Source organism: Aegilops tauschii, chromosome 2 (assembly GCF_002575655.3).
Source record: "Aegilops tauschii subsp. strangulata cultivar AL8/78 chromosome 2, Aet v6.0, whole genome shotgun sequence".
NCBI classification, from domain to species: Eukaryota; Viridiplantae; Streptophyta; class Magnoliopsida; order Poales; family Poaceae; genus Aegilops; species Aegilops tauschii.
The window spans coordinates 3,162,295-3,189,315 of NC_053036.3; the positions used below are offsets into that span (position 1 = coordinate 3,162,295).

The 27,021-nt window shown below is 43.0% G+C and overlaps 1 protein-coding gene and 1 pseudogene across 5 annotated transcripts; both read left to right on the top strand.

The window, feature by feature from the left end:
* The window catches only part of LOC141020631 (putative disease resistance protein RGA4), a 355,307-nt pseudogene that overhangs the window by 57,878 nt on the left and 270,408 nt on the right, over positions 1-27,021 (top strand).
* On the top strand, positions 19,338-21,685 carry LOC109751705 (uncharacterized). 5 transcript variants are annotated; one of them, XM_073507650.1, is made up of 7 exons: positions 19,643-19,807; positions 20,070-20,163; positions 20,299-20,378; positions 20,465-20,548; positions 20,643-20,759; positions 21,181-21,310; positions 21,397-21,685. In XM_073507650.1, exons 1-5 carry the CDS (start codon positions 19,668-19,670, stop codon positions 20,644-20,646), a joined length of 402 nt encoding a protein of 133 aa, XP_073363751.1. In that variant the 5' UTR covers positions 19,643-19,667; the 3' UTR covers positions 20,647-20,759; positions 21,181-21,310; positions 21,397-21,685. The 5 variants fall into 5 exon arrangements, 3 of the variants coding, with proteins under 3 accessions (XP_073363752.1, XP_073363751.1, XP_073363750.1); XM_073507649.1 differs by having other exon boundaries at positions 19,644-19,807; positions 21,069-21,310; XR_006670955.1 differs by lacking the exon at positions 19,643-19,807 and adding an exon at positions 19,338-19,602 and having other exon boundaries at positions 20,299-20,548; positions 21,069-21,310.

Genomic DNA, 27,021 nt, shown 5'->3' on the forward strand with positions numbered 1-27,021 from the left:
CATTGTAGGTGTTGATATTTCTGAATATAAAGTTAATCAAAATTTATAAATTCTGATTTAAGAAAATTTAATACAAAACGGTGGGATTATGTGGTTGCAAACCAATAGGGCTTCCAACTTTTTTTCTCCTACGAAATATGGAATTTGTGTGCTCGTAGAGAAACATGAGTAACAAGCACGTATGCATGGGTGAAGAAGTAAAATCAGAAATCCAAAGCATACATAAACTAAGCAATGTGCTCAGGGTGGGATGGACGGGGGTGAAGACGGGACGCAGACCTAGCCGGCCGCGAGGTAGCCTATGGTAGCGGGCTATAGTGGTGGTGCAACGAAATTGCTCTGCATACGATGAAAAGTGCGTACGATTTATGTACCATGTGATCTCACTCGTATGTGGAATTTAATCAACGGCTGCTGATGGCTGTCGTACAAAAATCGTACAAAGGTTGTCGTACGTGTAGCAGGTCTCGTGGTGCAACTAGGGGAAACGAATGTGAAATGTCGTACATGCACGTACGAATAGATGGCGTACGTGCCTTGCAATTTACTTCAGCCAGCCAGCCACACAGTACTGCCGTACCAATGAGAAAATATAAATCTGGCCGTATAAATGAGAAAAAATAAGCCAGTGTCGTACAAATAAGAAAATGTAAGCCCGCGCCGTACAAATGAGGAAATGTACACTTGGCCACGTGGGTTGATTGCAAAGATATTCTAATCTTGGCCATAGGCGTAAACCATGGCAGTCTCATGGCCACATATATTGTGGAGATCGCTCGAGGATGTACATGACTGAGACTGTTTTGTGGCTTGCCTGGCGATGAACGTTAACGTTAACATTAACATTAACGTCGACGTAGACCTTTATCTTCTTATTCTTGACGTGATGAGCTGCTGGGAGACCCCGGCATCGTCAGAGCCATGGAGAATATAAGTCGGCGAGGAGACACCATCCACTACTAGGGAAAACCTTATAGGTAGATGCTTACTAGTAGCGCGCACTAGTAGAAAACAGGGCTTTGGTCACAGCTTAATGTACACATTAGTCACGGTTGCATTACGAACCGGGACTAATGTGTGCATTAGTCCCGATTCGAGCGGCTAGGGCGTCGGGAAGGCATTAGTCCCGGTTTAAATGAGACTTTTAGTCCCGGTTTGAGACACGAACCGGGACTAAAGGGTGCGATGTCCTTTGGTCCCGGTTCGTGTCTCAAACCGGGACTAAAGGCGTTCGTGGTTCAAACTCTACCCCCTCCCCCCCGTGTATCGCCATTTCAAATTTGAAAAAAACAAAAGAAAATGATAAAAACTTCAAAAATTAAAATCCTTCGAGATGTATTTATGTTACTACATCTACTAGTTAGGAAAATGAAAAACTTAAATTTGGACATGTTTTGCAAAAAAGTGTTATGAAAAAGTAAAACGACTATATCTTTTGCATACCATGTCAGAAAAAACGTATAATATATCAAAATGTCCAGCACAAAAATCGGCATCCAATTTTGACAAATTTTTATAATCCTCAAATTCTAAAAGGAAAAAAAGATATGCTCAAATTTCAGTTTTTTTGAATTTTGGTTTAATCTGGTCAAACTACTTATTCAAGTATTAGTGTTACTAAATAATTATTCATGAGTATTAGTGTTACTAAATAATTATTTCCCTTTTTTGAGTTTTGGTCAAATCTGGTAAAACTATGGTCAAACTACTTATTCAAGAAATATTAGTGTTACTAAATAATTATTCTTTTTTTAAATAATAGTTTCAAACTCAAACATGTGAAACGTGTGACTTCATGATTAAGCTAAACTCCTGAGGATTAATAGGATTGACATCTTATTATTGTCAGGAAAACAACAAGTGCAGACTTGGAAACTAGGGGGAATAAAACTCGGAAGTTAAGCGTGTTGGGGAACGTAGTAATTTAAAAAAATCCTACGCACATGCAAGATCATGGTGATGCATACCAACGAGAGGGGAGAGTGTTTTCTACGTACCCTCGCAGACCGTAAGCGGAAGTGTTTTGTCAACGTGGTTGATGTAGTCGTAAGTCTTCAAGATCCGACCGATCCAAGTACCGAACGCACGGCACCTCCGAGTTCAGCACACGTTCAGCTCGGTGACGTCCCACGAACTCATGATCCAGCAGAGTGTCGAGGGAGAGTTTCGTCAGCACGACAGCGTGATGACGGTGATGATGAAGCTACCGGCGCAGGGCTTCGCCTAAGCACTGCAACGATGTGACCAAGGTGGATTATGGTGGAGGGGGGCACCGCACACGGCTAAGAGATCAATGATCAACTTGTGTGTCCATGGGGTTCCCCCCTCCCCCGTATATAAAGGAGTGGAGGAGGGGAGGGGCCGGCCCTCTCTATGGCGCGCCCTAGGGGAGTCCTACTCTCACCGGGAGTAGGATTCCCCCCCTTTCCTAGTTGGAGTAGGAGAGGAAGGGAAGGAGGAGTAGGAGAGAAGGAAAGCCCCCCCCCCCCCCCAAACCTATTCCAATTTGGCCTCCTGCCCAAGGGGGGCGCACCAGCCCCTTGTGGGCTGGTGTGCTTCCTTCTTATGGCCCATAAGGCCCATAACTTCTCCCGGGAGGTTTCGGTAACCTGCCGGTACTCCGGTAAAAGCCCGAACTCACCCGGAACCATTCCGATGTCCGAACATAGCCTTCCAATATATCGATCTTTACGTCTCGACCATTTTGAGACTCCTGTCATGTCCGTGATCTCATCCGGGACTCCGAACAACCTTTGATACATCAAATCACATAAACTCATAATACCGATCGTCACCAAACGTTAAGCGTGCGGACCCTACGGGTTCGAGAACTATGTAGACATGACCGAGACTCATCTCCGGTCAATAACCAATAGCGGAACCTAGATGCTCATATTGGTTCGTACATATTCTACGATCTTTATCGGTCAAACCGCATAACAACATACGTTGTTCCCTTTGTCATCGGTATGTTACTTGCCCGAGATTCGATCGTCGGTATCTCAATACCTAGTTCAATCTCGTTACCGGCAAGTCTCTTTACTCGTTCCGTAATGCATCGTTCCGTAACTAACTTACACTAGTAGAAAAAGGGTCAAATGTGAGACACATTAGTCCCGATTTGAATTTGAGCCGGCACTAGTGTGTCCATTAGTGCCGGTTCAAACGGCTAGGCGGGAGGAGATCTTTAGTATCGGTTCGGAGCGAACCTTTGGTACCGGTTCATGCCACGAACCGGTACTAAAGAGGCAGTGGCTGGATGTTGTCAGGCTGGGGCCCGGCCACCCCCTTTAGTACCGGTTCGTGGCATGAACCGGTAGTAAAGAGGTTGTGGCAGGCTATTTTTAGTCCCACCTGGCTCCCCTAGCAAGATTTTTACCATCGTAAATATGTTACTTCTCAAACTATCACAAGCACTTGGTCTTCATTGCACTCTATGTGTAGATTTTGTGGTCGCAATATGAGTCTTCACCGGTTTCTAAACCGTTGAGGACTCATGTTGACAATTCAGATTGTACACAAAAAGATCATTGATAATCAATGTATTTTTTATATATATTTTTACATGTTTACGCCCTCACTCCCTCCACTCACTCGGTCTCCCCCTCAATCCCCTCGCACCGGTCCTCCCCCGCCGGCCGCCCCTCATTCTCTGCAGACTTAGCATCTGTTACACGGGCACTTCCTTTTTTTAACTTATTTGAACTCCAGACTTTTTTGTGTTTTGTATGCACCATTCAAAGTGAAGTCATAAATTTTCAACACGCTCTGACATCATTTGCTATTTTTCAGTCATTTACTGATTTGTTTAGAGAGCTAAATGACTGTGAAATTGAAAATCACTACAAAATCAACTCTGAAAATGTTGAAACTTTGCATGGTATCATAATTTCACCCACATAGCATGTGCAAAAGAGTAGAGAGGGTTACGGCAAAAACTGGACGCACTTCGTGTACAAACTGGACAATCTCTTTCGGAGTATCAGGGTTTCGGACGAGAACTCATCTGTTACACGGGCACTTCATTTTTTAAACTTATTTGAACTCCAGACTTTTTTTGCGTTCCGTATGCACCATTCAAAGCGAAGTCATCAATTTTCAACATGTTCTGACATCATTTGCTGTTTTTCATTCATATACCAATTTGTTTAGAGAGCTAAATGACTGTCAAATTAAAAATCACTACAAAATGAACTCTGAAAATGTTGAAACTTGGCATGGTATCATCCTTTCACCCACATAGCATGTGCAAAAGATTAGAGAGGGTTACGGCAAAAACTGGACGCACTTCGTGTACAAACTGGACAATCTCTTTCGGAGTATCAGAGTTTCGGACAAAAACTCATCTGTTACACGGTTACTTCATTTTTTTAAATTTATTTGAACTCCAGACTTTTTTTGCGTTCAGTATGCAGCATTCAAAGCGACGCAATCAATTTTCAACCCTTTCTGACATCATTTGCTGTTTTTCATTCATTTACCGATTTGTTTAGAGAGCTAAATGACCGTGAAATTGAAAATCACTACAAAATGAACTCTGAAAATGTTGAAACTTGGCATGGTATCATCATTTCACCCACATAGCATGTGCAAAAGAGTAGAGAGGGTTACGGCAAAAACTGGACGCACTTCATGTACAAACTGGACAATCTCTTTCGGATTATCAGGGTTTCGGAGGAGAACTCATCTGTTACATGCACGGGTACTTCATTTTATTAAACTTATTTGAACTCCAGACTCTTTTGCATTCAGTATGCAGCATTCAAAGCGGAGTCATCAATTTTCAACACGTTCTGACATCATTTGCTGTTTTTCATTCATTTACCGATTTGTTTAGAGAGCTAAATGACCATGAAATTGAAAATCACTACAAAATGAACTCTGAAAATGTTGAAACTTGCCATGGTATCATCATTTCACCCACATAGCATGTGCAAAAACGTAGAGAGGGCTACGGCAAAAACTGGACGCACTTCGTGTACAAACTGGACAATCTCTTTCGGAGTATCAGGGTTTCGGACGAAAACTCATCTGTTACACGGTTACTTCATTTTTTTTAACTTATTTGAACTCCAGACCTTTTTTGCGTTCAGTATGCAGCATTCAAAGCGACGTCATCAATTTTCCACCCTTTCTGATATCATTTGCTATTTTTCATTCATTTACCGATTTGTTTAGAGAGCTAAATGACCGTGAAATTGAAAATCACTACAAAATGAACTCTGAAAATGTTGAAACTTGGCATGGTATCATCATTTCACACACATAGCATGTGCAAAAGAGTAGAGAGGGTTACGGCAAAAACTGGGCGCACTTCATGTACAAACTGGACAATCTCTTTCGGAGTATCAGGGTTTGGGACCAGAACTCATCTGTTACATGCACGGGCACTTCATTTTATTAAACTTATTTGAACACCAGACTCTTTTGCGTTCAGTATGCAGCATTCAAAGTGACGTCATCAATTTTCAACCCTTTCTGACATCATTTGCTGTTTTTCATTCATTTACCGATTTGTTTAGAGAGCTAAATGACTGTGAAATTGAAAATCACTACAAAATGAACTCTGAAAATGTTAAAACTTTGCATGGTATCATCATTTCACCGAAATAGTATGTGCAAAAGAGTAGAGAGGGTTACGGCAAAAACTGGACACACTTCATGTACAAACTGGACAATCTCTTTCGGAGTATCAGGATTTCGGACGACAATTCATCTGTTACATGCACGGGAACTTCATTTTATTAAACTTATTTGAAATCCAGACTTTTTTGCGTTTCGTATGCACCATTCAAAGCGAAGTCATCATTTTTCAACACATTCTGACATCATTTGCTCTTTTGCATTCATTTACCGATTTGTTTAGAGAGCTAAATGACCGTGAAATTGAAAATCACTTCAAAATGAACTCTGAAAATGTTGAAACTTGCCATGGTATCATCATTTCACCCACATAGCTTGTGCAAAAAAGTAGAGAGGGTTACGGCACAAACTGGACGCACTTCGTGTACAAACTGGACAATCTCTTTCGGAGTATCAGGGTTTCGGACGAAAACTCATCTGTTACACGGTTACTTCATTTTTTTAAACTTATTTGAACTCCAGACTTTTTTTGCGTTCAGTATGCAGCATTCAAAGCGACGTCATCAATTTTCCACCCTTTCTGATATCATTTGCTATTTTTCATTCATTTACCGATTTGTTTAGAGAGCTAAATGACCGTGAAATTGAAAATCACTACAAAATGAACTCTGAAAATGTTGAAACTTGGCATGGTATCATCATTTCACCCACATAGCATGTGCAAAAGAGTAGAGAGGGTTACGGCAAAAACTGGACGCACTTCATGTACAAACTGGACAATCTCTTTCGGAGTATTAGGGTTTCGGACCAGAACTCATCTGTTACATGCACGGGCACTTCATTTTATTAAACTTATCTGAACACCAGACTCTTTTGCATTCAGTATGCAGTATTCAAAGTGACGTCATCAATTTTCAATCCTTTCTGACATCATTTGCTGTTTTTCATTCATTTACCGATTTGTTTAGAGAGCTAAATGACTGTGAAATTGAAAATCACTACAAAATGAACTCTGAAAATGTTAAAACTTTGCATGGTATCATCATTTCACCCAAATAGTATGTGCAAAAGAGTAGAGAGGGTTACGGCAAAAACTGGACACACTTCATGTACAAACTGGACAATCTCTTTCGGAGTATCAGGATTTCGGACGACAATTCATCTGTTACATGCACGGGAACTTCATTTTATTAAACTTATTTGAAATCCAGACTTTTTTGCGTTCCGTATGCACCATTCAAAGCGAAGTCATCATTTTTCAACACGTTCTGACATCATTTGCTCTTTTTCATTCATTTACCGATTTGTTTAGAGAGCTAAATGACCGTGAAATTGAAAATCACTACAAAATGAACTCTGAAAATGTTGAAACTTGGCATGGTATCATCATTTCACCACATAGCATGTGCAAAAGATTAGAGAGGGTTACGGAAAAAACTGGACGCACTTCGTGTACAAACTGGACAATCTCTTTCAGAGTATCAGGGGTTCGGACGAAAACTCATCTGTTACACGGTTACTTCATTTTTAATACTTATTTGAACTCCAGACTTTTTTTGCGTTCAGTTTGCAGCATTCAAAGCGACGTCATCAATTTTCAACCCTTTCTGACATCACTTGCTATTTTCATTCATATACCGATTTGTTTAGAGAGCTAAATGACCGTGAAATTGAAAATCACTACAAAATTTAAACTATTCAAATTTGAAAACTACTGGCACTAACAGAAAGTTTGTACCTAAAGCAAAAATATTCACAAAGAAACTAAATACAACAAAGAAAAACTACTCCGAAATAAATAAAAGAAAATACTATATAAAAAATATATTTGCACGCTACCCTGTGGGCCTGCTCGGACTTGGGCGTGGATATGCAGGTCCATAAAGCCAGGCAGGCTCACAGGGCAGCACGGCAAAGTTAGGCCTAGAAGCCTACTTTAGAGAGGAGCTCAAAGCAGCAGCCGCTGCTAGGTTTATAAACCAATGCGGCTGCCCTTCGCTCGGCGAGGTGGGACTAAACTTTGCACACCGCAGCGCGCACCTTTAGTACCGGTTCGTGGATACAACCGGAACTAAAGGGTGGCCTTTAGTACCGGTTGGATCCACGAACCGGTACTAAAGGGGGCCGCTTCCCGCCGCTTGGCCTGGCCAAAATTGGCCTTTACTATCGGTTGGTGGCTCCAACCGGTACTAAAGGCCCCTCCTATATATATAGCACTTACGAAAAATTCAGTTTCATCTCCCATTTCTTCTTCAACTGCTTTCGCGTGACATCGCCGCCGCCGCTGCGCCATCGCCCATCGCGCCCGTCGTCGCCGTCTCGCGCCGCCGCCCCGTACGACCTCGCCGTCTCGCGCTGTCGTCGCCCCCGGCCCGCCGCTCGTTGCGCCGTCGCCCCCGGCCCGCCGCCCGTCCCACCGTCCCCGTCGCGTCACCGTCTCGCGCCGCCGCCCGTACGCCGCCGCCCCCCGCTCGTACACACACACACACACATACAAACACACATGCACACACAGACACACACACACACACACATTTTTTTACTTATTTTCTGTTTTCTGTTGTTTAGATTAATGCATGTCAAATTGTTAATTAGATGATCGAATTAGATGAATTATGTAGAATGTTAGAATGTTAATGTTAGATGAATTAGGTATATGAGATTTGAATTAGTTGAATTAATATAACTAGTTTATTTTTAGTAAGAAAATTAGTAGAACTAGTTTATTTTTACTAAGAAAATTAATAGAACTAGTTTACTTTTACTAAGAAAATTTAGGTATATGAGATTATTTGAACTAGTTGAATTAATATAACTAGTTTATTTTTAGTAAATGCTTAGTTGAACTATTTGAATTATTAGAACTAGTTTATTTTTAGTAAGAAAATGTAGGTATATGAGATTTGATGATCTAATTAAAATATTACTATATATAGCTACTTTATATATTTTAGTAAGAAAATTAATAGAACTAGTTTATTTTTAGTAAATTCTTAGTTGAATTAATAAATCTAGTTTATTTTTAGTAAGAAAATTTAGGTATCTCAGATTTGATGATCTAATTAAAATATTACTATATAGAACTAGCTACTTTATTTTAGTAAGAAAATTAATAGAACTAGTTTATTTTTAGTAAATGCTTAGTTGAATTAGTTGAATTAATAGAACTAGTTGAGTTAATAAAAGTAGTTGAATTAGTTGAATTAATAGAACTAGTAAGTGTCAATGTTTCACCTATATGAACATAGGAAATGTCGTCTGACGATGAAAAAGATTTCATTATGTGCGAATACTGTGAAGACCAGCGCGGCCTGTGCGACAGAAATTACCTTCTTGATGATAGGCGCTTCAGCATCAAGCTGGATGAGACCTTCAAAGTGGATACAGTAAGTCACAATGACAAGTCTTTTTTCGTAATTAAGCATGACTTATGCTTCATTTGCTTCAACTTATAATTTTAAATTTTCAGTATTCTACTAGCGCATCCCCTGCCATGCAAGAATTTTTGTCTTGGATAAGATAGGTTTCAGTGCTATGGAAACTATGGAGGTAAAGAGAGTTTACCTGAAGACCGAGCATGGTTATACTTTCAACGTCAAATTATACAATGCAGACACATACACCTATTTTGAATGCAAAACTTGGCAAGCACTATGCAAGACTTATGCATTTGAGCCTGATATGGTTATCACCTTTGATATTCGTCCGGAAGATGATATTGAAGGTAATAGAGACATCTGGGTCGATGTGCAGACGCCTCCAGTTCTACCATTATGTGAGTTTCTCAACCATATTTATGTCTTCGATATTGTTTATTCAAAAATAGTTGACAACTAATTTCTATTGACAGCTTATTTCCATGACCGTCCACTGTCCCAGGGCTGAACTAAACTGCGAGGAGATATGTCATTATGTTTCATGGCTTGAGGATCTTGAAGCTGTCAAGAGAAATTATTTTCCTGAATTTGAAAATCTCAGTACTCAAAACGTGCAACCAATAGTGATCGTATTGAACTACGGTCAGATCTATTTAGGAAAGATGGTAAGATTTTTACTATTTGTCCTCAGTGCATCTTTTGCATACATTATTTTTGAAGCTAAACTTTCATTGCTAAGTATATTAATTACTATACGATGTTCTTCGACAGGGACTCCCGATGACAGTTGTGCCTCAGTGGATCGAGACTAAAGGTCGCATGTCAATGGTTAGCTTACGACCAAGATATCCTACATTGCACATGAGTGCATTCAGGATTTCTAAAAGCGATGAATGCTTAATAGTGAAAGATTGGAGCAAAATTGTTAACGATCGCAGATAAGTACTAGGGGGCAGCAATCAGAAGCGCAGCCCACGATTAGGAGACAGGTTTATCTGCATGCTCCAATATGATGAATCAGGAGAGCTATACATGTTCTGTGCTATTTTAGCTGAGAGAGAGCAGCAGGAGTGATTTAGCTAGTTCATGCTCTTAGTACTTGTCCTCTCATGTCCGTGTTCTTCGTCCTGAACTTAATTTTAATGAGTGATTTGCTTTTGTGGTGTTATGAACGCTTATAATATCATGACCATGTTGAACTCGATGATATCTTTGCTTCTGGTACAAGTGAATGTTTCTTCTTTAAGCTAGTGTTGGTGGTGATTAGATAGCGGTAATGACTATGATGATTAAATAGTGGTAATGACGACTATGATGATTTTTAGCTAGCTAGTATACTGTTGTTGGTGATGATATGATGCAAGAGTTTTTATATTAATATGATGATGATGATGATGAGTTATTATATCATTTATGAAAGAAACCGCAGATTAGTTTCAACTGGATGGATCCTAGGTAAGTGATCAAGTATATGCCATATCCATATTATACTTGATCACCTAAGTGATCAAGTAATATGGATATGGCATATACTTGATCACTTAGCTAGGATCCACATGCATTGAGTCGAAACTAATCTGCGGTACTTTCACCTAATGATTTAACAACTCATTATAATGTAAAACAATCACTAAATTAAATTGAAAACACAAAATTAAAGGAAAAATAAAAAATAAAACCAAAACACCATTAAACATTTAGTACCGGTTGGTGTTACCAACCGGTACTAATGTCCTACACGCACCCGGGCCTGGCTCGTGCTACGTGGTGGCACGTTAGCGTCGGTTCGTGCCGAACCGGTACTAAAGGGGGGGCCTTTAGTCCCCAACCTTTAGTGTCGGTTACGTAACCGACACTAAAGGCCATTACAAACCGGGACTAAAGCCCGGTTCTGCACTACTGTTATTAGTCACATTGCTTGCAAGGCTTATAGTGATGTGCATTACCGAGAGGGCCTAGAGATACCTCTCCGAGAATCGGAGTGACAAATCGTAATCTCGATCTATGCCAACTCAACAAACACCATCGGAGACACCTGTAGAGCACCTTTATAATCACCCAGTTACGTTGTGACGTTTGGTAGCACACAAAGTGTCCCTTCGGTATTCGGGAGTTGCATAATCTCATAGTCATAGGAACATGTATAAGTCATGAAGAAAGCAATAGCAACATACTAAACGATCAAGTGCTAAGCTAACGGAATGGGTCAAGTCAATCACATCATTCTCTAATGATGTGACCCCGTTCATCAAATGACAACTCATGTCTATGGCTAGGAAACTTAACCATCTTTGATTAACGAGCTAGTCAAGTAGAGGCATACTAGTGACACTATGTTTGTCTATGTATTCACACATGTACTAAGTTTCAGGTTAATACAATTCTAGCATGAATAATAAACATTTATCATGATATAAGGAAATATAAATAACAACTTTATTATTGCCTCTAGGGCATATTTCCTTCAAAGCGTGCTCAGGCTGGAGTAGTGACAGGATGGGTGACCGGCCGGGAAGTTAGATGATTGGGAATGATGAGGGGTGATTAGAGAATAGAGATTATAAATTAAATTGAGCAGTGATGAGGGGTGATTAGAGATTAAATTGTAAAATAATTCAAAAAATTGAAAATCAGGAAAAATTTCGAAAAAAAAAATCCGAAAATTTCCTGTAGTCCCGGTTGGGTGGAGCTCCAGACAGCGGCCACGTGGAGGGCCTTTAGTCCCGGTTCGTGATACGTCTCCAACGTATCTATAAATTTTTTATTGTTCCATGCTATTATATTATCTATTTTGGATGTTTAATTGGCTTTATTATACACTTTTATATTATTTTTGGACTAACCTACTAACCGGAGGCCCAGACCAAATTGTTGTTTTTTTGCCTATTTCAGTGTTTCGCAGAAAAGGAATATCAAACAGAATCCAAATGGAATGAAACCTTTGGGAGAGTTATTTTTGGAACAAACGCAATCCAGGGGACTTGGAGTGGACGTCAAGAAAGAAACGAGGCGGCCACGAGGCAGGGAGGCGCGCCTGCCCCCCTGGGCGAGCCCCCTCCTTGTGGGCCCCTCGTGGCTCCCCTGACCGACTTCCTTCGCCTATATATACTCTTATACCCCGAAAACATCAGAGAGCACCACGAAACCCTATTTCCACCGCCGCAACTTTCTGTACCCGTGAGATCCCATCTTGGGGCCTTTTCCGGAGCTCCGCCGGAGGGGGAATCGATCATGGAGGACTTCTACATCAACACCATAGCCTCTCCGATGATGTGTGAGTAGTTTACCTCACACATTCGGGTCCATAGTTATTAGCTAGATGGCTTCTTCTCTTTCTTTGGATCTCAACACAAAGTTCTCATCGATCATCTTGGAGATCTATTCGATGTAATTCTTTTTGCGGTGTGTTTGTCGAGATCCGATGAATTGTGGGTTTATGATCAAGATTATCTATGAACAGTATTTGAATCTCCTCTGAATTCTTTTATGTATGATTTGTTATCTTTGCAAGTCTCTTCGAATTAAGAGTTTGGTCTGGCCTACTAGATTGATCTTTCTTGCAATGGGGGAAGTGCTTAGCTTTGGGTTCAATCTTGCATTGTTCGATCCTAGTGACAGAAGGGGAACCGATGCGTATTGTATTGTTGCCATCGAGGATAAAAAGATGGGGTTTATATCATATTGCTTGAGTTTATCCCTCTACATCATGTCATCTTTCCTAATGCGTTACTCTGTTCTTATGAACTTAATACTCTAGATGCATGCTGAATAGCGGTCGATGTGTGGAGTAATAGTAGTAGATGCAGAATCGTTTCGGTCTACTTGTCGCGGACGTGATGCCTATATACATGATCATGCCTAGATATTCTTATAACTATGCACTTTTCTATCAATTGCTTGACAGTAATTTGTTCACCCACCGTAATAATTATGCTATCTTGAGAGAAGCCACTAGTGAAACCTATGGTCCCCGGGTCTATTTTCCATCATATAAGTTTCCGATCTATTTTATCTTGCAATCTTTACTTTACAATCTATACAACAAAAATTACCAAAAATATTTATCTTACTATCTCTATCAGATCTCACTTTTGCAAGTCGCCGTGAAGGGATTGACAACCCCTTTATCGCGTTGGTTGCAAGGTTCTTATTTGTTTGTGTAGGTACGAGGGACTTGCGTGTGTCCTCCTACTGGATTGATACCTTGGTTCTCAAAAATTGAGGGAAATACTTACGCTACTTTGCTGCATCACCCTTTCTTCTTCAAGGGAAAACCAACGCAGTGCTCAAGAGGTAGCAGTTCGTAACAGAACCGGGACTAAAGGGGGGGCCTTTAGTCCCGACCCATTAGTCTGGGTTCCAGAACCGGGACTAAAGGCCTATTTTGTACTAGTGGCGGCTTTATACCCCTCGCCAAGGTTTGGGTTACCGAATACCAAAAAATTACTGAGGGGGGCCAAAATAAGCGGTTACCATGGTTACCACGAAATACCGACCAAATACCGTTCGAGATTTTCAAATTTAATTCGAATTCAAATATTTAGAGCAACTCAACTGCTAAGGTACTATTATTTCACAACAGCATGCTCATAGCGCAGTGGTTTTTACTAGCAGCCCTACGTCCTCGTTGCCTTGGTGGTCTCGAGTTCGAACCCCGACGTCCAAACTTTTTTGAAACTCCGTTTATATCAATAGAATGAGGCAAAAAAACTTGCAGAGACAGGATTCGAACACAAGATGTTGTGCGGAAGGGCGAGACGCCGAACCACTAGGGCATCCTTTCACACGTGTACTTACTCAGTTTCGCTGCTAATTGACTAGGCATTGGTCGTTTAAATTCAAAAAATTTGAAAAATTTCGGTTTTTTTTGCTCGAAACTACCATTTACCAAGGGGGGTCGAAAACCTCGGTAGCCTTGTGGTAACTCGAAATTTCGAGCGGTAACCAAACCCTTGCCCCTCGCCACTGCTATTTTCTAGTAGTGTGGGTTTATACCCCTCGCTACTACTAAGTTGATAGTACTAGTACCGATTCATACCACTCGCTACTACTAAGTGGTCTCTACCGTGCCCATCCGGGACATGCCATAGTAGTAGCGAGGTATAAACCCGCGCTACTACTATCCACCCGCGCTACTACTAAGTGGATAGTAGTAGCACGGGTTTATACCCCTTGCTACTACTAAGTGGTCCCTACCGTGCCTCTGGGACATGTAGTAGTAGTCAGATTTTGGCATAGTCAAAAACATGATAATGCCTCAAATGGAAAAGTGCTCAAAAACATAATTAAGAAGGCCTCAAATGGAAAAGTACTCAAAGTGAGAAAGTTATGTATCGTCAAAAGGAGAAACTTTGATATTTGGGCTATAGCCATCCGATCTCATTTCTAAAGCCGAAGTTGTGTTCGAAATACTGAGATTTAGTGTCTAGAACACTGTTCGGCTGGTTACGCCCCCGAGACGGCCTCATATGGAAAACTGATATACACGAATTGTCTTCATATCGTCGAAACGTTCGATTTTGATATAAAAATCGTATCAATCCAAGATCGTATGTAAAAGTTATAGCCACCTGAGTGCGGCCCTGTCACGGGGCAAAAGTGGCGCGCCCCATCCGACACGGTGTCTGATAGGTAGCGCGAGAATAGTCTGTTTTACGAGAGCGATTCGGCCCTGAAGATAGCCTGGAATCGAAAAACGTTCAACACGACAGTTGTTCGTCTCATCCAAATGGTCAAATTTGTTTTTAGGCTCATCTTCATCCGAGGTCGTTTGTGGCCTATGGGACCTAAAAACCAAACTGATGTTCCAGACTTACCTAAATCTGAGTTCGGTTAACTTTGGAAAGATTTGGACGTGATTTGGAGTCATTTTCTTGTACGGGAAGTCCATCCGCCTCTTATATATCTAAGGGGTGGCAGCCGATTGAACAACACACAATCGATCAATTCATCTGCCACTTTTTTATCTTTATCCTTTTTTCTTAACCTTAGTTCTTCATCTTCTCGTTCTTCGTTTGCAGGGCGGCGATCCACGAGGCCCTAGGGCGATTAGGTCGACCTAGGGCAGCCCATAGCCGCCACACGCCCTAACGGGTCCCTCCCGGACGTGTGGGGTTTCGGGTCTACAAAAGCATCCGCCGGCTGTCTTGTGTATCGCGCTGCCGGTCGGGTCTCCTTTGACGTGAGCTGCGGTGTATCACCCCCGGCGTCGAGGGCACATGGTGCCGTGAGTGGGTTAAGGTGGGAAACGGTAGTCTGAAACAAGTAATCCCTTAGATAGTTTGGCTGCCTGCGCGCGCCACCCGGAACAAATCTTGTAACTTTGTGACTTTTTCTCTTTCTTAATATATAGGCACGTAGATATATTGCATGTTCTTGAAAAAGCTCTCCTTAGTTGGAGTAGAACCACACAGGCCATGCACATTTCTAGCATCTCTCTAATTACAAGTGTCTCTTCTGAACAAACTATTACGACTATGCACCACATTTTGCTAACTATGTGCACATGGCTTGCGAAAAGATGTATGCAAAAGATGTCAACAAGAATCACAGCAAAAGGACTGAAGAGCTAGGTTAGGATTGATCTAATCTTGAATGAAACTACCAGGCCCGTGGCCCCACAGGCCCAGCCGACCGCTCGACAGCCCGGACAGCTCCCGCCTTCACGCTGCAGCCGGCACGCCGTCGGCGTCGCCGCCACTGCCCAAGCCGCTCCCCTGCCTCGCCCGCACAGAGGGCGTCAAGGTCGCGCTGGAGCCGGCCCGCGAGGACCCAGATGGGGCCCTACGGGCCCAGATCTGGGCCGGGGTCGCGCTGCCAACCGCCCAGCACCACCGGACCGCCCCGCCGCCAAGTGGAGGCACCACCACTGCGCGTGCCGCCTGCCGCCGCCACCAGGACGCCGGACCGCCACCGGCCGAGCACCACCGCCGCCTCCCCCCGCCCCGGGAAGTAGGAGGACGCGCGGGAATGGGAGGACCCGCCACCGCCGACACCACCCGGCCAGATTCAGGGGCGACTGCCGGCGGCGGCAGGGAGGAAGGAAGGAGGGGGTGGACGAGGGGAAATGGGGGGCGCCACCCCGGCCGCCTTCCGGGGAGATGGCGGAGGCGGCGGGAAGGGGAGGAGGGGGGAGGGTGAGGGAGTCCTGGACTTAGGGGTCCTCGGACTATTTTTTGGTTGGTAAATACCATTTGATTGGTAAATACCAAACTATTTTTTGGTATGGTTGCAGTGAATATCATATTAATCTTATTTTTTACGTGAATTTTAGGATGACTCAGCGACCATAAATGCAAAATGCACACCTTGAATTGATCATATGAAATTAAGTATTTGACGTCAATACTCATAAGAGTGGAAGACCAACATCAAACAAGAGCTTAAATTTGAACATGGTTTTAAGAACCGGACCGACAGTCTGACCGAAAAAAGGAACCAAGGCCTTGTCCAGGTTTTTAAGTATGTCGGCCTTTTAGGGGAAAACTAGTAAATTATATACAAAAATTGTGTTCTTCTAGAAAAATAAAAAATCGTGTGAAACTAGGAATAGGACCATTGACCTTGAGACGCCGCATGCCCAACAACCCAATACCAATTGGGCTTGCAATTTGTGATTACGAGGGGGCGAACTAGAAAGAGGCAGATCCTATCTGACGCCCACATGCGTCAAATAGCCGTGGCTTCACTGAAGCTTTGGGAACTCTTATTCGGCACTATAAGCGCTAGTTGGTGCTAACCTAAATGAAGACTAAACAACGACAGAACCACCACACCAAGCTGCCAAGCTAGTCCACTTTAAGAAACGAGGCCTATTTGACACTTCTCCAAGAGATATATTATAAACCGTTACCGCAAAAAAGATAATTATAAACCCAGAATTAATTATTTGAAACAAAATTCCCAAAAAAACTATGATTTTTGAAAAAAGTTCAAAAAAGGAAAAAGTTCATGAATTTCAAAAAACATTCGTCCACTTGCAAAAAGTGCACCGAATTTAAAAAAGGTTCGTTGAATTTGAAAAATAGTTCATCGAAATTCAAAAAAGGTTCATGGATTTTGTAAGAATCTCATAATTTTTAAAAAGTTCATCAAAATTGAATAAAAAATATCAAAATTAAAAAAAAGGTTTAAAAAAAATGGTATTCAATTTATAAAATGTTAATCAAATTTTGGAAAAGTTCGTCAATTTAAAGAAACGTTCACGTATTTGAGAAAAATCATCGAACCAGGAAAAAGACAAAAAAAATCAAACCCTTTATTTTCAAAAAAAAGAAAAAAAAATGAAAAACCGTATTAAAGAGATGAAAAATTAAATGTTGCTAGGTCCGAACGGGGTGGCCTGGTGGTTACACCGGCGTACCCTTAGGAGGGAAGTCGCTTGATCGATTCTCAAACGTGGCACTTTTTTGTGAATTAAGACACATGAAAACAAATGTTAGATGGGCCGGCCCATCACGGGGGCGCTTCAGGCGGCTGTTAGCAAAAACACTTGTAACGGGCGCCTGAAGCGTCTAATAGGGTGGGTCTTCCTGAAGCTTGAGCTGCCGACGCCACAATTTGGGCCGGCCTACGGTCGCTATGCGCTTCACTTCTTTTCTGTTTATTTTGTTTTGTTTCGGTTTCTATTTATTTTATTCTCCTTTTTTTATTTCCTTTTTCGTGTCTTATACAATGTTCATTGTGTGTATTAGAAATTGTTCAACGTATATACAAATGTTCACTGTGTTTTTTGAATTTTTTCTGTGTATATTACCACAAACAAATTCCAATGTGTATTCGAGAATTGTTCAACATATTTTTTTTAAATGTTCAATGTGTATTAAAAAATTATTCAATGCATATACTCATTTTTTTTCAAATATGTTCACCCTGTATTAAAAAAAGTTCATCGTGTGTTATTAAAAATGTTCATCGTACATTAATAAAATGTTCAAGGATTTTTACAAGTTGTTCAATTTCTATTTTTTGATAATTTCCAAAATAAGTTCGATACTTTCAACTATCTAGTTGTGACTCTATCAATAGAACTCATCAGCTGGGCCGCCCCATTTGCCCCTCCATTTTGGTTTGACTGCAAGTACAGTCGGTTTTTTAAACCATGAGTGTTACTGAGATACCTTCCCCTTATTCTCTATCGCCATGGAGGTTGAAGGAAGGAGGAAACTAGATTGATGTGCCAGCCTCTCAGATTTGTCGTTAGAACACTGTCGGTGGTTGGTCCTACCTGACGCATCTCTTTGTCGCCACTTTGTACCACCACGGCATGCGGTCTCAACACCAATCAGAAGTTGCCGACCTTGCTGGTCACAACATGCTCCCGGGCCGGTCGCAGCTTCTATCATTGTCAGTTGTAGCTTTCTCCCACACCGGTCGAAGTTTTCCTGGGCAATCGTGTGGGAATGACGCGATCTTGGTCGAGGTGATCGATCAGGAGCGAGATCAGTCGGTCGAATTACAATGTGTTTCTTTAACCAACCATCGAGGTCATAGGTTTACTTTTTCTGGTACAACTGCTAGTACGGTCGGTATATTTAAACCCTGAGTGTAGTTGGGATACCCTCCCCTTATTCTGTCATCATGGAGGTGGAAGGAAGGAGGAGACTAGATTAATGTGCCAGCCTCTCGGATATGTCGTTACAACACCGTCGGAAGTTGGTTGCAGCTGACGCATATCGTCGTCACCACTTTGTAGCACCACCGTTTGCGCTCTTAGTATTGATCAAAAGTCGCCGGCCTCACTGGTCGCAACATGTTCCGGGACCGGTCGCAGCTTCTAGCATTGTCGGTCGTAGCTTTCATGGGAAGTCGTGTGGGAATGACGTAATCTTGGTCGAGACGATCGATGAGGAGCGAGATCTATCAACTGATTGCCGATGTTCATGACAACACCAGCACGTCCATCGTCCCAACATCAGGGATCTCCCGATCACAACATCCTCCAAGGCCCGTCGAAGCTTCAAGCTCAATGATTTTTTTATATCAACTAGTTAGCCTAGGAAAACCGTGTTATAGGTTATTTAGCACATGTTACATATATAAATTTTATAAAGTCCTTACTATTTAGATGTATCCAATTTCCCTTTCAATCATTAATAAATAAAATATAAAATATACTCTAATTTTCCATGCCAAAAACACTTTTTTGGAAAATTTCCATGCCAAACAAATAAATATATGTAACAATGTCGCAGTTCTTCAAAAACAATTGTCGTCCATGTTTCCTTGGATAAAAAATTAGATCCAAATTTCCCTCTAGTTCTCGATGGTGAAAAATTAATTCTGACGTAAAAGCTCTAATTTTCGCGCTTACTTTTCCCTCCAGTTAACTAGAAAACGCTAAATAAATTGGGTCTGAAACGCATCTACATCCAGCCCAGCCCCCATTCGGCGGCTACCTTGCCGCACTCCAACGCCCAGCATGCCGCCCTTTAAGCGCCCAGCGCGGCCGCCACCTGCAACCCCCCTACCTCCACCCCATATCGATCTGCCGCTTCCTCGACCTGCCTCGGCGCCGCTTCCTCGATCTGCCACGCCGCCGCTTCCTTGATCCACCTCGCCGCCGTTTGGATAGTTGTGGCGACGGCTTCGTCGGTCTTCAGCTCCGGCACCTACATCCTCAAGGAGTACGATCTCTTGGCTGGTATGGATCTGAACGCCCACCCCTTCCCTGATCTCACTGCTACGAACACCACTATACAGATACAGATGCAGGGGCGGAGACGAAGGGCCGATCAGGGGTCAGACCCCTGCCAATCGCTAGCCCCCCTAGCGATTCGTAGCAGACAGTGTGTACTGTATATGCTAATGGGGGCAGCTAATTGCACAATTAGCCCATACGTAGACAAGTAAGTAAACTTTCACTGATGTAGAAAAGCCCATAAACAATGTACGGTTGTGGCATACTGCTCAGTTTGCATAATCTGTACAGTTTTCAACTTAAACCTGTCCTGAATCCATATGTCGACAGTGTTATATCTGAGTGTGGGTGTGGCTGGACCCATGCTCTTGTACCTCCTCTCTCTATTTTGAGTTATGATAAGCTGATAGTGCATTGACATGCTACTGTGTACTTCTCTGCCCTCTACATTCACATGTTTCTTTTGGTAGGTTTCATCTGTTCTGGGACCAAAATTGCCGAGGGGACTTCCACAACTTGTATTGCTTGATTTCCCTGTCTGAGACTACAATCTTGTTGTCCAAGGTGGATTCTCCTTTCTCCTTCCCTCATTTATCTGCTACGAATTCATGTCTATTGGCAAATAAAATTGTCCCTGTTATGTCATTAGTTAATTTGTCTTTATTTGTAATGGTTCAATTGACATATATATATATGTAGGTGATGGACATGCTGACCATATACCTGCACTATGAAGATGCAAATCAGGAAGCCAAAATTTTACAAAGATCCATGATGAGGTTATGCCTATAGTTACTCTTACTCATGTCACAATGATAGAATATAAAATAGTTGCTTGCTTACCATTGTTGTGTCATGTAACTAGGTTGGCAACCATGATGTCAACCAATTACAAATTCAACAAAATTCATCATCACCACAAGACCTTGTTATTGATTCTGTGCCAGAGGTACTTTTTATGTGCTTTTGGGTTTTGAAGTTGTAGCTTTCTGTAGCTTCCAGATATGAATATCATTCCATCTAATATTATTGTCTCTTGGTAGGTGAGGGAAACGAGGGATCTTACAGGTGAATCTGTTTCAAGATAGAACCAGCAGGGGAATAGAACTGAACACCCACACCCAGCTAGCACAAAAAGAAGGCGTACTTCTTCCATCAAGGTAAAGATTCACCAAGGGGCATGGTTTACTGCACCCAAATTCCCAACCCAGACCACATTATCATGCCTGCTCGAAAAATGGATTTTGTTACAAATTTTGCTCAATCTGTTGTATGCAAGTAAATGATATATTTAACCAAGCATGAGCAAGCGAGGTGACCTTGGGCATTAGACATTGATGCCGGGTCCAGTTTATTTAGTTTTTTTGGGGTACCTTACTGGGATGACATTCTAAAGATCTCATATTGCTCATGCAAATTACAAATTATATTATCATTGTCGTTGAATGCTAATATTGATCGTAATATAGGCTGCTTCCAAAGTAGTTTTAAAGACTTCAACATATACCAACAAGCGAAATGTTGCATATGGAACTATTCGGAGTACTGATCCAAGAACTAAGGCTGGTGGCATTGAATTAGGTGTTGAATTTGCCATTGTGCGCATAGATCAACCTATTCTTTATAATGAGGAGTTGGTAAGGGATTGAGTTGCAAGAAAATTGGTGAGACTTTCACTTTAGGATACTTAATTGCCTGGCCTTCAGCTTTTGTAAGTTAAATCTTCTCTTCCACATTCTGAAATCATATTTGTGTACATTTAATCATATATATATAAGGTGCAATTTTCTTTTACAGATTCGAGAGAAGGATAATTGAGTTGCAGCTGAATTCTTGGATCAAGAAGCAAATAAAGTTTGAGGATTTTAGCTCCCAATAGTCGTAGTTTACATTGATAGATTGAAAAATGTAATATAATCCACAAGATCTTTTTCTTTCTTTGAATTGATGCAAATGCTATGGTGTAATATTCTCGATAGTTGTGTTTTCTTTGCTCAAAATGATATGACTGATATATTTATTGTAATGCATATGTATCATACACTCTTGTGTATTTGTAATAAATATCTTCATATGAATTTCCAGATGTGTTGTGCTTCAGTTTCTATATCATTTTGATGCTGCCAAGCATAATAATAAAATGATTGACTATTTACGCAATTGCATCTATTTTATTAAATAAATTGATATTCCATAAATGGGTATCAAATTTTGTGGGTAATAATAAAAAAATACATTAATTATGTTACCATATTGATATAGTAGTGTTACCGATGGTGTTACTATAGTTATAAAATTTGTTACTAGAGTAGTTGACAACTAACTATAGTATTACGGTATTTGGATATTATGTTACTGATTGTGTTCCGATGCTAGAAAAATGTGTTACCAGTTGTGTTACTATTTGTACAGAAACATGTTACCACCAATGTTCTACGTCTATGCAAATATGTTACTAACTGTGTTACTATAAGTACAAAAATGTGTTACCAGTGTGTTTGGTAACACATAATACACATGTTACTGCAATGTCATTGTAACACACTTTTTGATATATGGTAACAATTATTATGTGTGACAGTTGACACCACGTAGTAACACGGTCTAATGGAACACATTTCAAACTGTATTACTATATGGCCTATTAACATAGTTTTGGGTCTGTAGCAACACAAGCCGGTGTTAGAAAAGCTCTGTCCTCTTGTAGTGTTTTGACACCGACATTGGTGCTTTCATTGAGAGTTCCACTGTGCCATCGACAAAAGGTTTGATGGCCCCTTCAATCGTCGATGATGACGTTGTCCAGGGACAAACCTTTCTCCTCGGGCAGATCTTCGTGTTCGGCGGCTTCGTACTGCTGGCCAACTCGCTTGGCCATCTGGAGCAGATCGACAGCTACGCCCCTGGCCCTCAGGTCAGATTCGGAAACTTGAACTACGTTGCGGACATCCGTGGAGACTTGATCTTCGACGGATTCGAGACCGCGGCAATCGCTCCCCGCCGCCCCGATGGACATGGCTTAAACCTGTCATTGGGCCGCATCCAGGAGATAGGTCCCGCAGCAACTCTGGCCTTTGATCCGGAGCAGATCAAGTCGTCCCAGGATGGGAAGCTCAACCCCATCACGGGGGCTACCGATTCCGCAGCCTTGGAGCCGCACACAGACTCTACTGCGTATGATATCCGCATCAGCGGAACCCCGAACTCGTCCCCGGCGACAGGTTTCGAACCCTGCGAGTCCGCAGATACCGAACTCGATCGGTTATCGATCTTCAAGTTCAGCGCCACAGACGTCTTCCAACACTCGCCCACGGGCGATGTACTAAACTCACTAAAAAACCTATCTCTGGCAGGCGACTCACCACCGAACTATGTTCGGTTCGAACTTACGACTGATGATGGAGAATTTTGCTTCCCACCCGCCACCCACTTCATAGCCACTATCGAAGACCCAACCAACACGCTCGACCTCGGCCCCGAAGACATCGACGGTATGGACGACGATGAGGGGCAAGGCCAGAACTCACTACCCGCTAGACACGGGATGGCCACTTCATGGTACGACGTGTGTATGATAGACACACCCAACGACGCTTTCGACAATGACAAGGAGGACCCAGTTGAGGATAAATCTCCTGGTACACAGTCCGAACACCGGCGCGCCCTGCGCCGCTCTAAGACATGACGCTCAAGAGAAAATAATACCAGCACCGGAGAAGACAACACTCCGGACGATGAAGACCCTGTTGAGGAAGGATCCGAACAGGAGGAACAAGAAGGCGGGCGAGACAACCTTGATGAACAGGCAACATATGGAGACTCGGAGGATAGCAATTATCTCCCACTCTCCGAGGAAGAGGAGATCCTCGACAACGAGGATTTTATCGTGCCTAAGGAACCTCTCGACCAGGAGCGCATTAAACGCCAGCTCGTAGCCACTGCAAGGAGCCTAAGAAAGAAGAAGCTGCAGCTTCAAGCGAGCCAAGATTTGCTCAATGATAGATGGACCGAGGTCTTGGTCGCCGAAGAATACGACCCTATTGGCCCAGACAAGAGCCACCCCAAGAGTAGGTGGCCCCCTCAATACGATGGCAGGGCGATGAAGCCCACACCACCATCGAATACGACTGTAGGCCGACCACAGTTTGGTCCGAATAAAGCAGCAGCCCAAGCAGAGCACCATACCAACCCATCTGGCCATCAAAACAAGAACAAAACAGCTCGGGGGAACACTCGCGACATCCAACAGGACCTGGAGGGTAGAACAGGACACACGAAGTCAATACACAGATTGAGGGGATATGCCCCGACCGGTGATGATGGTCACCTATTCGGACACAACAGAGCCGACCACGCTCGGTCCGAACTCCGTAAACAGAGTCCGCCGGAGGTGCTTCATAGTGTGGCTCAACATAGAGGAGCCGCACACCCTCTCTGCTTTACCGATGAGGTAATGGAGCATGAATTTCCAGACGGGTTTAAACCCATTAACATACAATCATACGATGGAACAACACATCCCGCGGTATGGATTGAGGATTACCTCCTCCATATCCACATGGCCCGCGGAGACGACCTTCATGCCATTAAATACATACCTCTCAAGCTTAAAGGGCCAGCTCGGTACTGGCTAAACAGTTTGCCAGAAAATTATATTGGTAGCTGGAAAGACTTGGAAGACGCCTTTCGAGACAACTTCCAAGAAACATATGTCCGACCATAAGATGCCGATGACTTAAGTCATATTGTCCAGCAGCCCGGCGAGTCATCCAGGGAGCTTTGGACTAGGTTCTTAGTCAAAAAGAACCAAATTGTCGACTGTCCGGACGCAGAAGCCCTCACGGCCTTCAAACATGGCGTCCGGGATGAATGGCTAGTGCGTCACCTCGGCCAGGAAGGACCCAAATACATGACAGCCCTTACCGCTCTAGTGACTCGCTTTTGTGCGGGAGAAGAAAACTGGCTCGCTCGTAAAAGCAACACCGCCAGCGACCCGGGCACTTTCGAAATTCGAGACGGCAACGGTAAGCCACGACGAACTGAACACAAAAGTCACAACAATACTGAAAGATTAGGCGACACAACGGTCAACGCCGGATTTGACAATCCGAAACCCGGTCAAGGGAAGAAGCCACTAAAGGCAAACCAGGATGGATCATCCACCCTTGACAGAATATTGGACCGACCTTGTTAGATTCACGGTCATCCTGATAAGCCAGCTAACCATACCAACATAAACTGTTGGGTCCTCAAGCAGGCAGGTAAGCTTAACGCCGATAGCAAGGGGAGGAGGCCACCAGGCGATAAGGACGACGGAGCGGCTCGCCAGCCGAACATCAGGGGCCAAAAGCAGTTTCCCTCCGAAGTTCGGCCACTCCCTGAATGGAAATAGCAGTTCGGCTTCCGCCACCCACCTGCCATACTGACGAGATCTACACCACGCGTACATCACTACACACTCAAGATACCATGGGCATCGGCGGAAGCACAATATGGACAACCCTGCAAGAATCCTCGTAATGTTTTTTTATACGTTTTTCTTATTTTTCTGTACCATTTCTCAAGAACAGGTGACCAACACGACAGCATCTACAATGGACTCTATCGGAGTTCAGATCCGTACACTCACCTAAGGGGCTACTTCCGTTAAGGTCCCCCCCCCCGAGGACGGGCGGCGCAGACGTGCGACAGGAGGTCCAAAATAACTTTTTGTAGACCGCACTCTTTATTCCGAGCCTGTACTATGCCCTTTTTCCTCTGTTCTCAACCCCGAGCATGTCAAATAGCTGGGCTTGTGGTTTCTTTTTTATTATTTTATATATACATAAATTCGTCATTGGCGTATTGCTCCGCTTCCAGTAAACCTCGTCCGAACTAATTTTCATACTCTTTCAACAATGTGTACGGCCTCAATGGCTGCGTTACAGATGCACCTCGGCATACCCTGCCAGGGGCTCGGTATCGGAGCGAAAGAGTCGCCAGTAAAAGTCTGAACAACTCTATAGCGTACTTCGGCGTCGCAAGTTTGGCCTTATATGGATCAGCTCCGAATCATTGTCCTGGGTCAATAGTTGGGTTGCCCGGCTCCTGTGCTTGCTACCCTACGTTCCGCTTCATCGGCTAGGGTAGTAAAGGGAGAACTACTGCGATTGTGCCCTGGTCTAAACCGGACGAGCACCTCAGTAGAGAAAGCCGAAAACTGACTGTCATGATGCGGCGAGAGCTGGTCAACCACTTGACGATTTCTTGAAATCCTTAGCGATTCTCCGTGTCACACGAGGAATCTTTTTCAGATCAAATATGCAAGGCATTATACGCCGCATACATACCAGGGGCATTATCACCTCCTTTATGGACCAAGACGTTGGATAAAGAGTGATTAAATGCTTTTCCGAACACGCCCGTACTTCCTACGAGGGGGCTGAAGCCGACGACTGGAAAAGTTTCCGATTATATTAAAACGGCCGCACAGGAGGAATTCAAGTTTTGGAGCAAAAATATAAAATAGATCAAGTATAAAATTGTCTTTTACAATTCTAATACACCTCACTCAAACATTACGTTGTTCGAGCACTGACCCTTGATACGTCTCCGTCGTATCTACTTTTCCAAACACTTTTGCCCTTGTTTTGGACTCTAACTTGCATGATTTGAATGGAACTAACCCGGACTGACGTTGTTTTCAGCAGACTTTCCATGGTGTTATTTATGTGCAGAAACAGAAGTTCTCGGAATGACCGGAAACTCCACGGAACATCTATTTGGTAAATAAGAAAAATATTGGAAGAAAAATCCACGTCAGGGGGCCCACACCCTGTCCACGAGGGTGGGGGCGTGCCTACCCCCCTAGGGCGCGCCCCCTACCTCATGGGCCCCCTGACGCTCCACCGACCTCAACTCCATATATTCACTTTCGGGGAGAAAAAATCAGAGAGAAGGATTCATCGCATTTTACGATACGGAGCCGTCGCCAAGCCCTAAAACCTCTTGGGAGGGCTGATCTGGAGTCCGTTCGGGGCTCCGAAGAGGGGAATCCGTCGCCGTCGTCATCATCAACCATCCTCCATCACCAATTCCATGATGCTCACCGTCGTGCGTGAGTAATTCCATCGTAGGCTTGCTGGACGGTGATGGGTTGGATGAGATCTATCATGTAATCGAGTTAGTTTTGTTAGGGATTGATCCCTAGTATCCACTATGTTCTGAGATTGATGTTGCTATGACTTTGCTATGCTTAATGCTTTCACTAGGGCCCGAGCCATGATTTCATATCTGAACCTATTATGTTTTCATGAATATATGTGAGTTCTTGATCCTATCTTGCAAGTCTATAGTCACCTACTATGTGTTATGATCCGGCAACCCCGAAGTGACAATAATCCGGACCACTCCCGGTGATGACCATAGTTTGAGGAGTTCATG

What these genes read in the sequence shown, in the direction of transcription:
- LOC109751705 (XM_073507651.1), top strand. Translation starts at nt 19,668, where the DNA reads ATGCAGGGGCGGAGACGAAGGGCCGATCAGGGGTCAGACCCCTGCCAA. An exon ending in CTACAATCTTGTTGTCCAAG is followed by an intron (nt 20,164 to 20,298) that starts GTGGATTCTCCT and finishes ATATATATGTAG; the next exon opens with GTGATGGACATGCTGACCAT. An exon ending in TTACAAAGATCCATGATGAG is followed by an intron (nt 20,379 to 20,464) that starts GTTATGCCTATA and finishes TCATGTAACTAG; the next exon opens with GTTGGCAACCATGATGTCAA.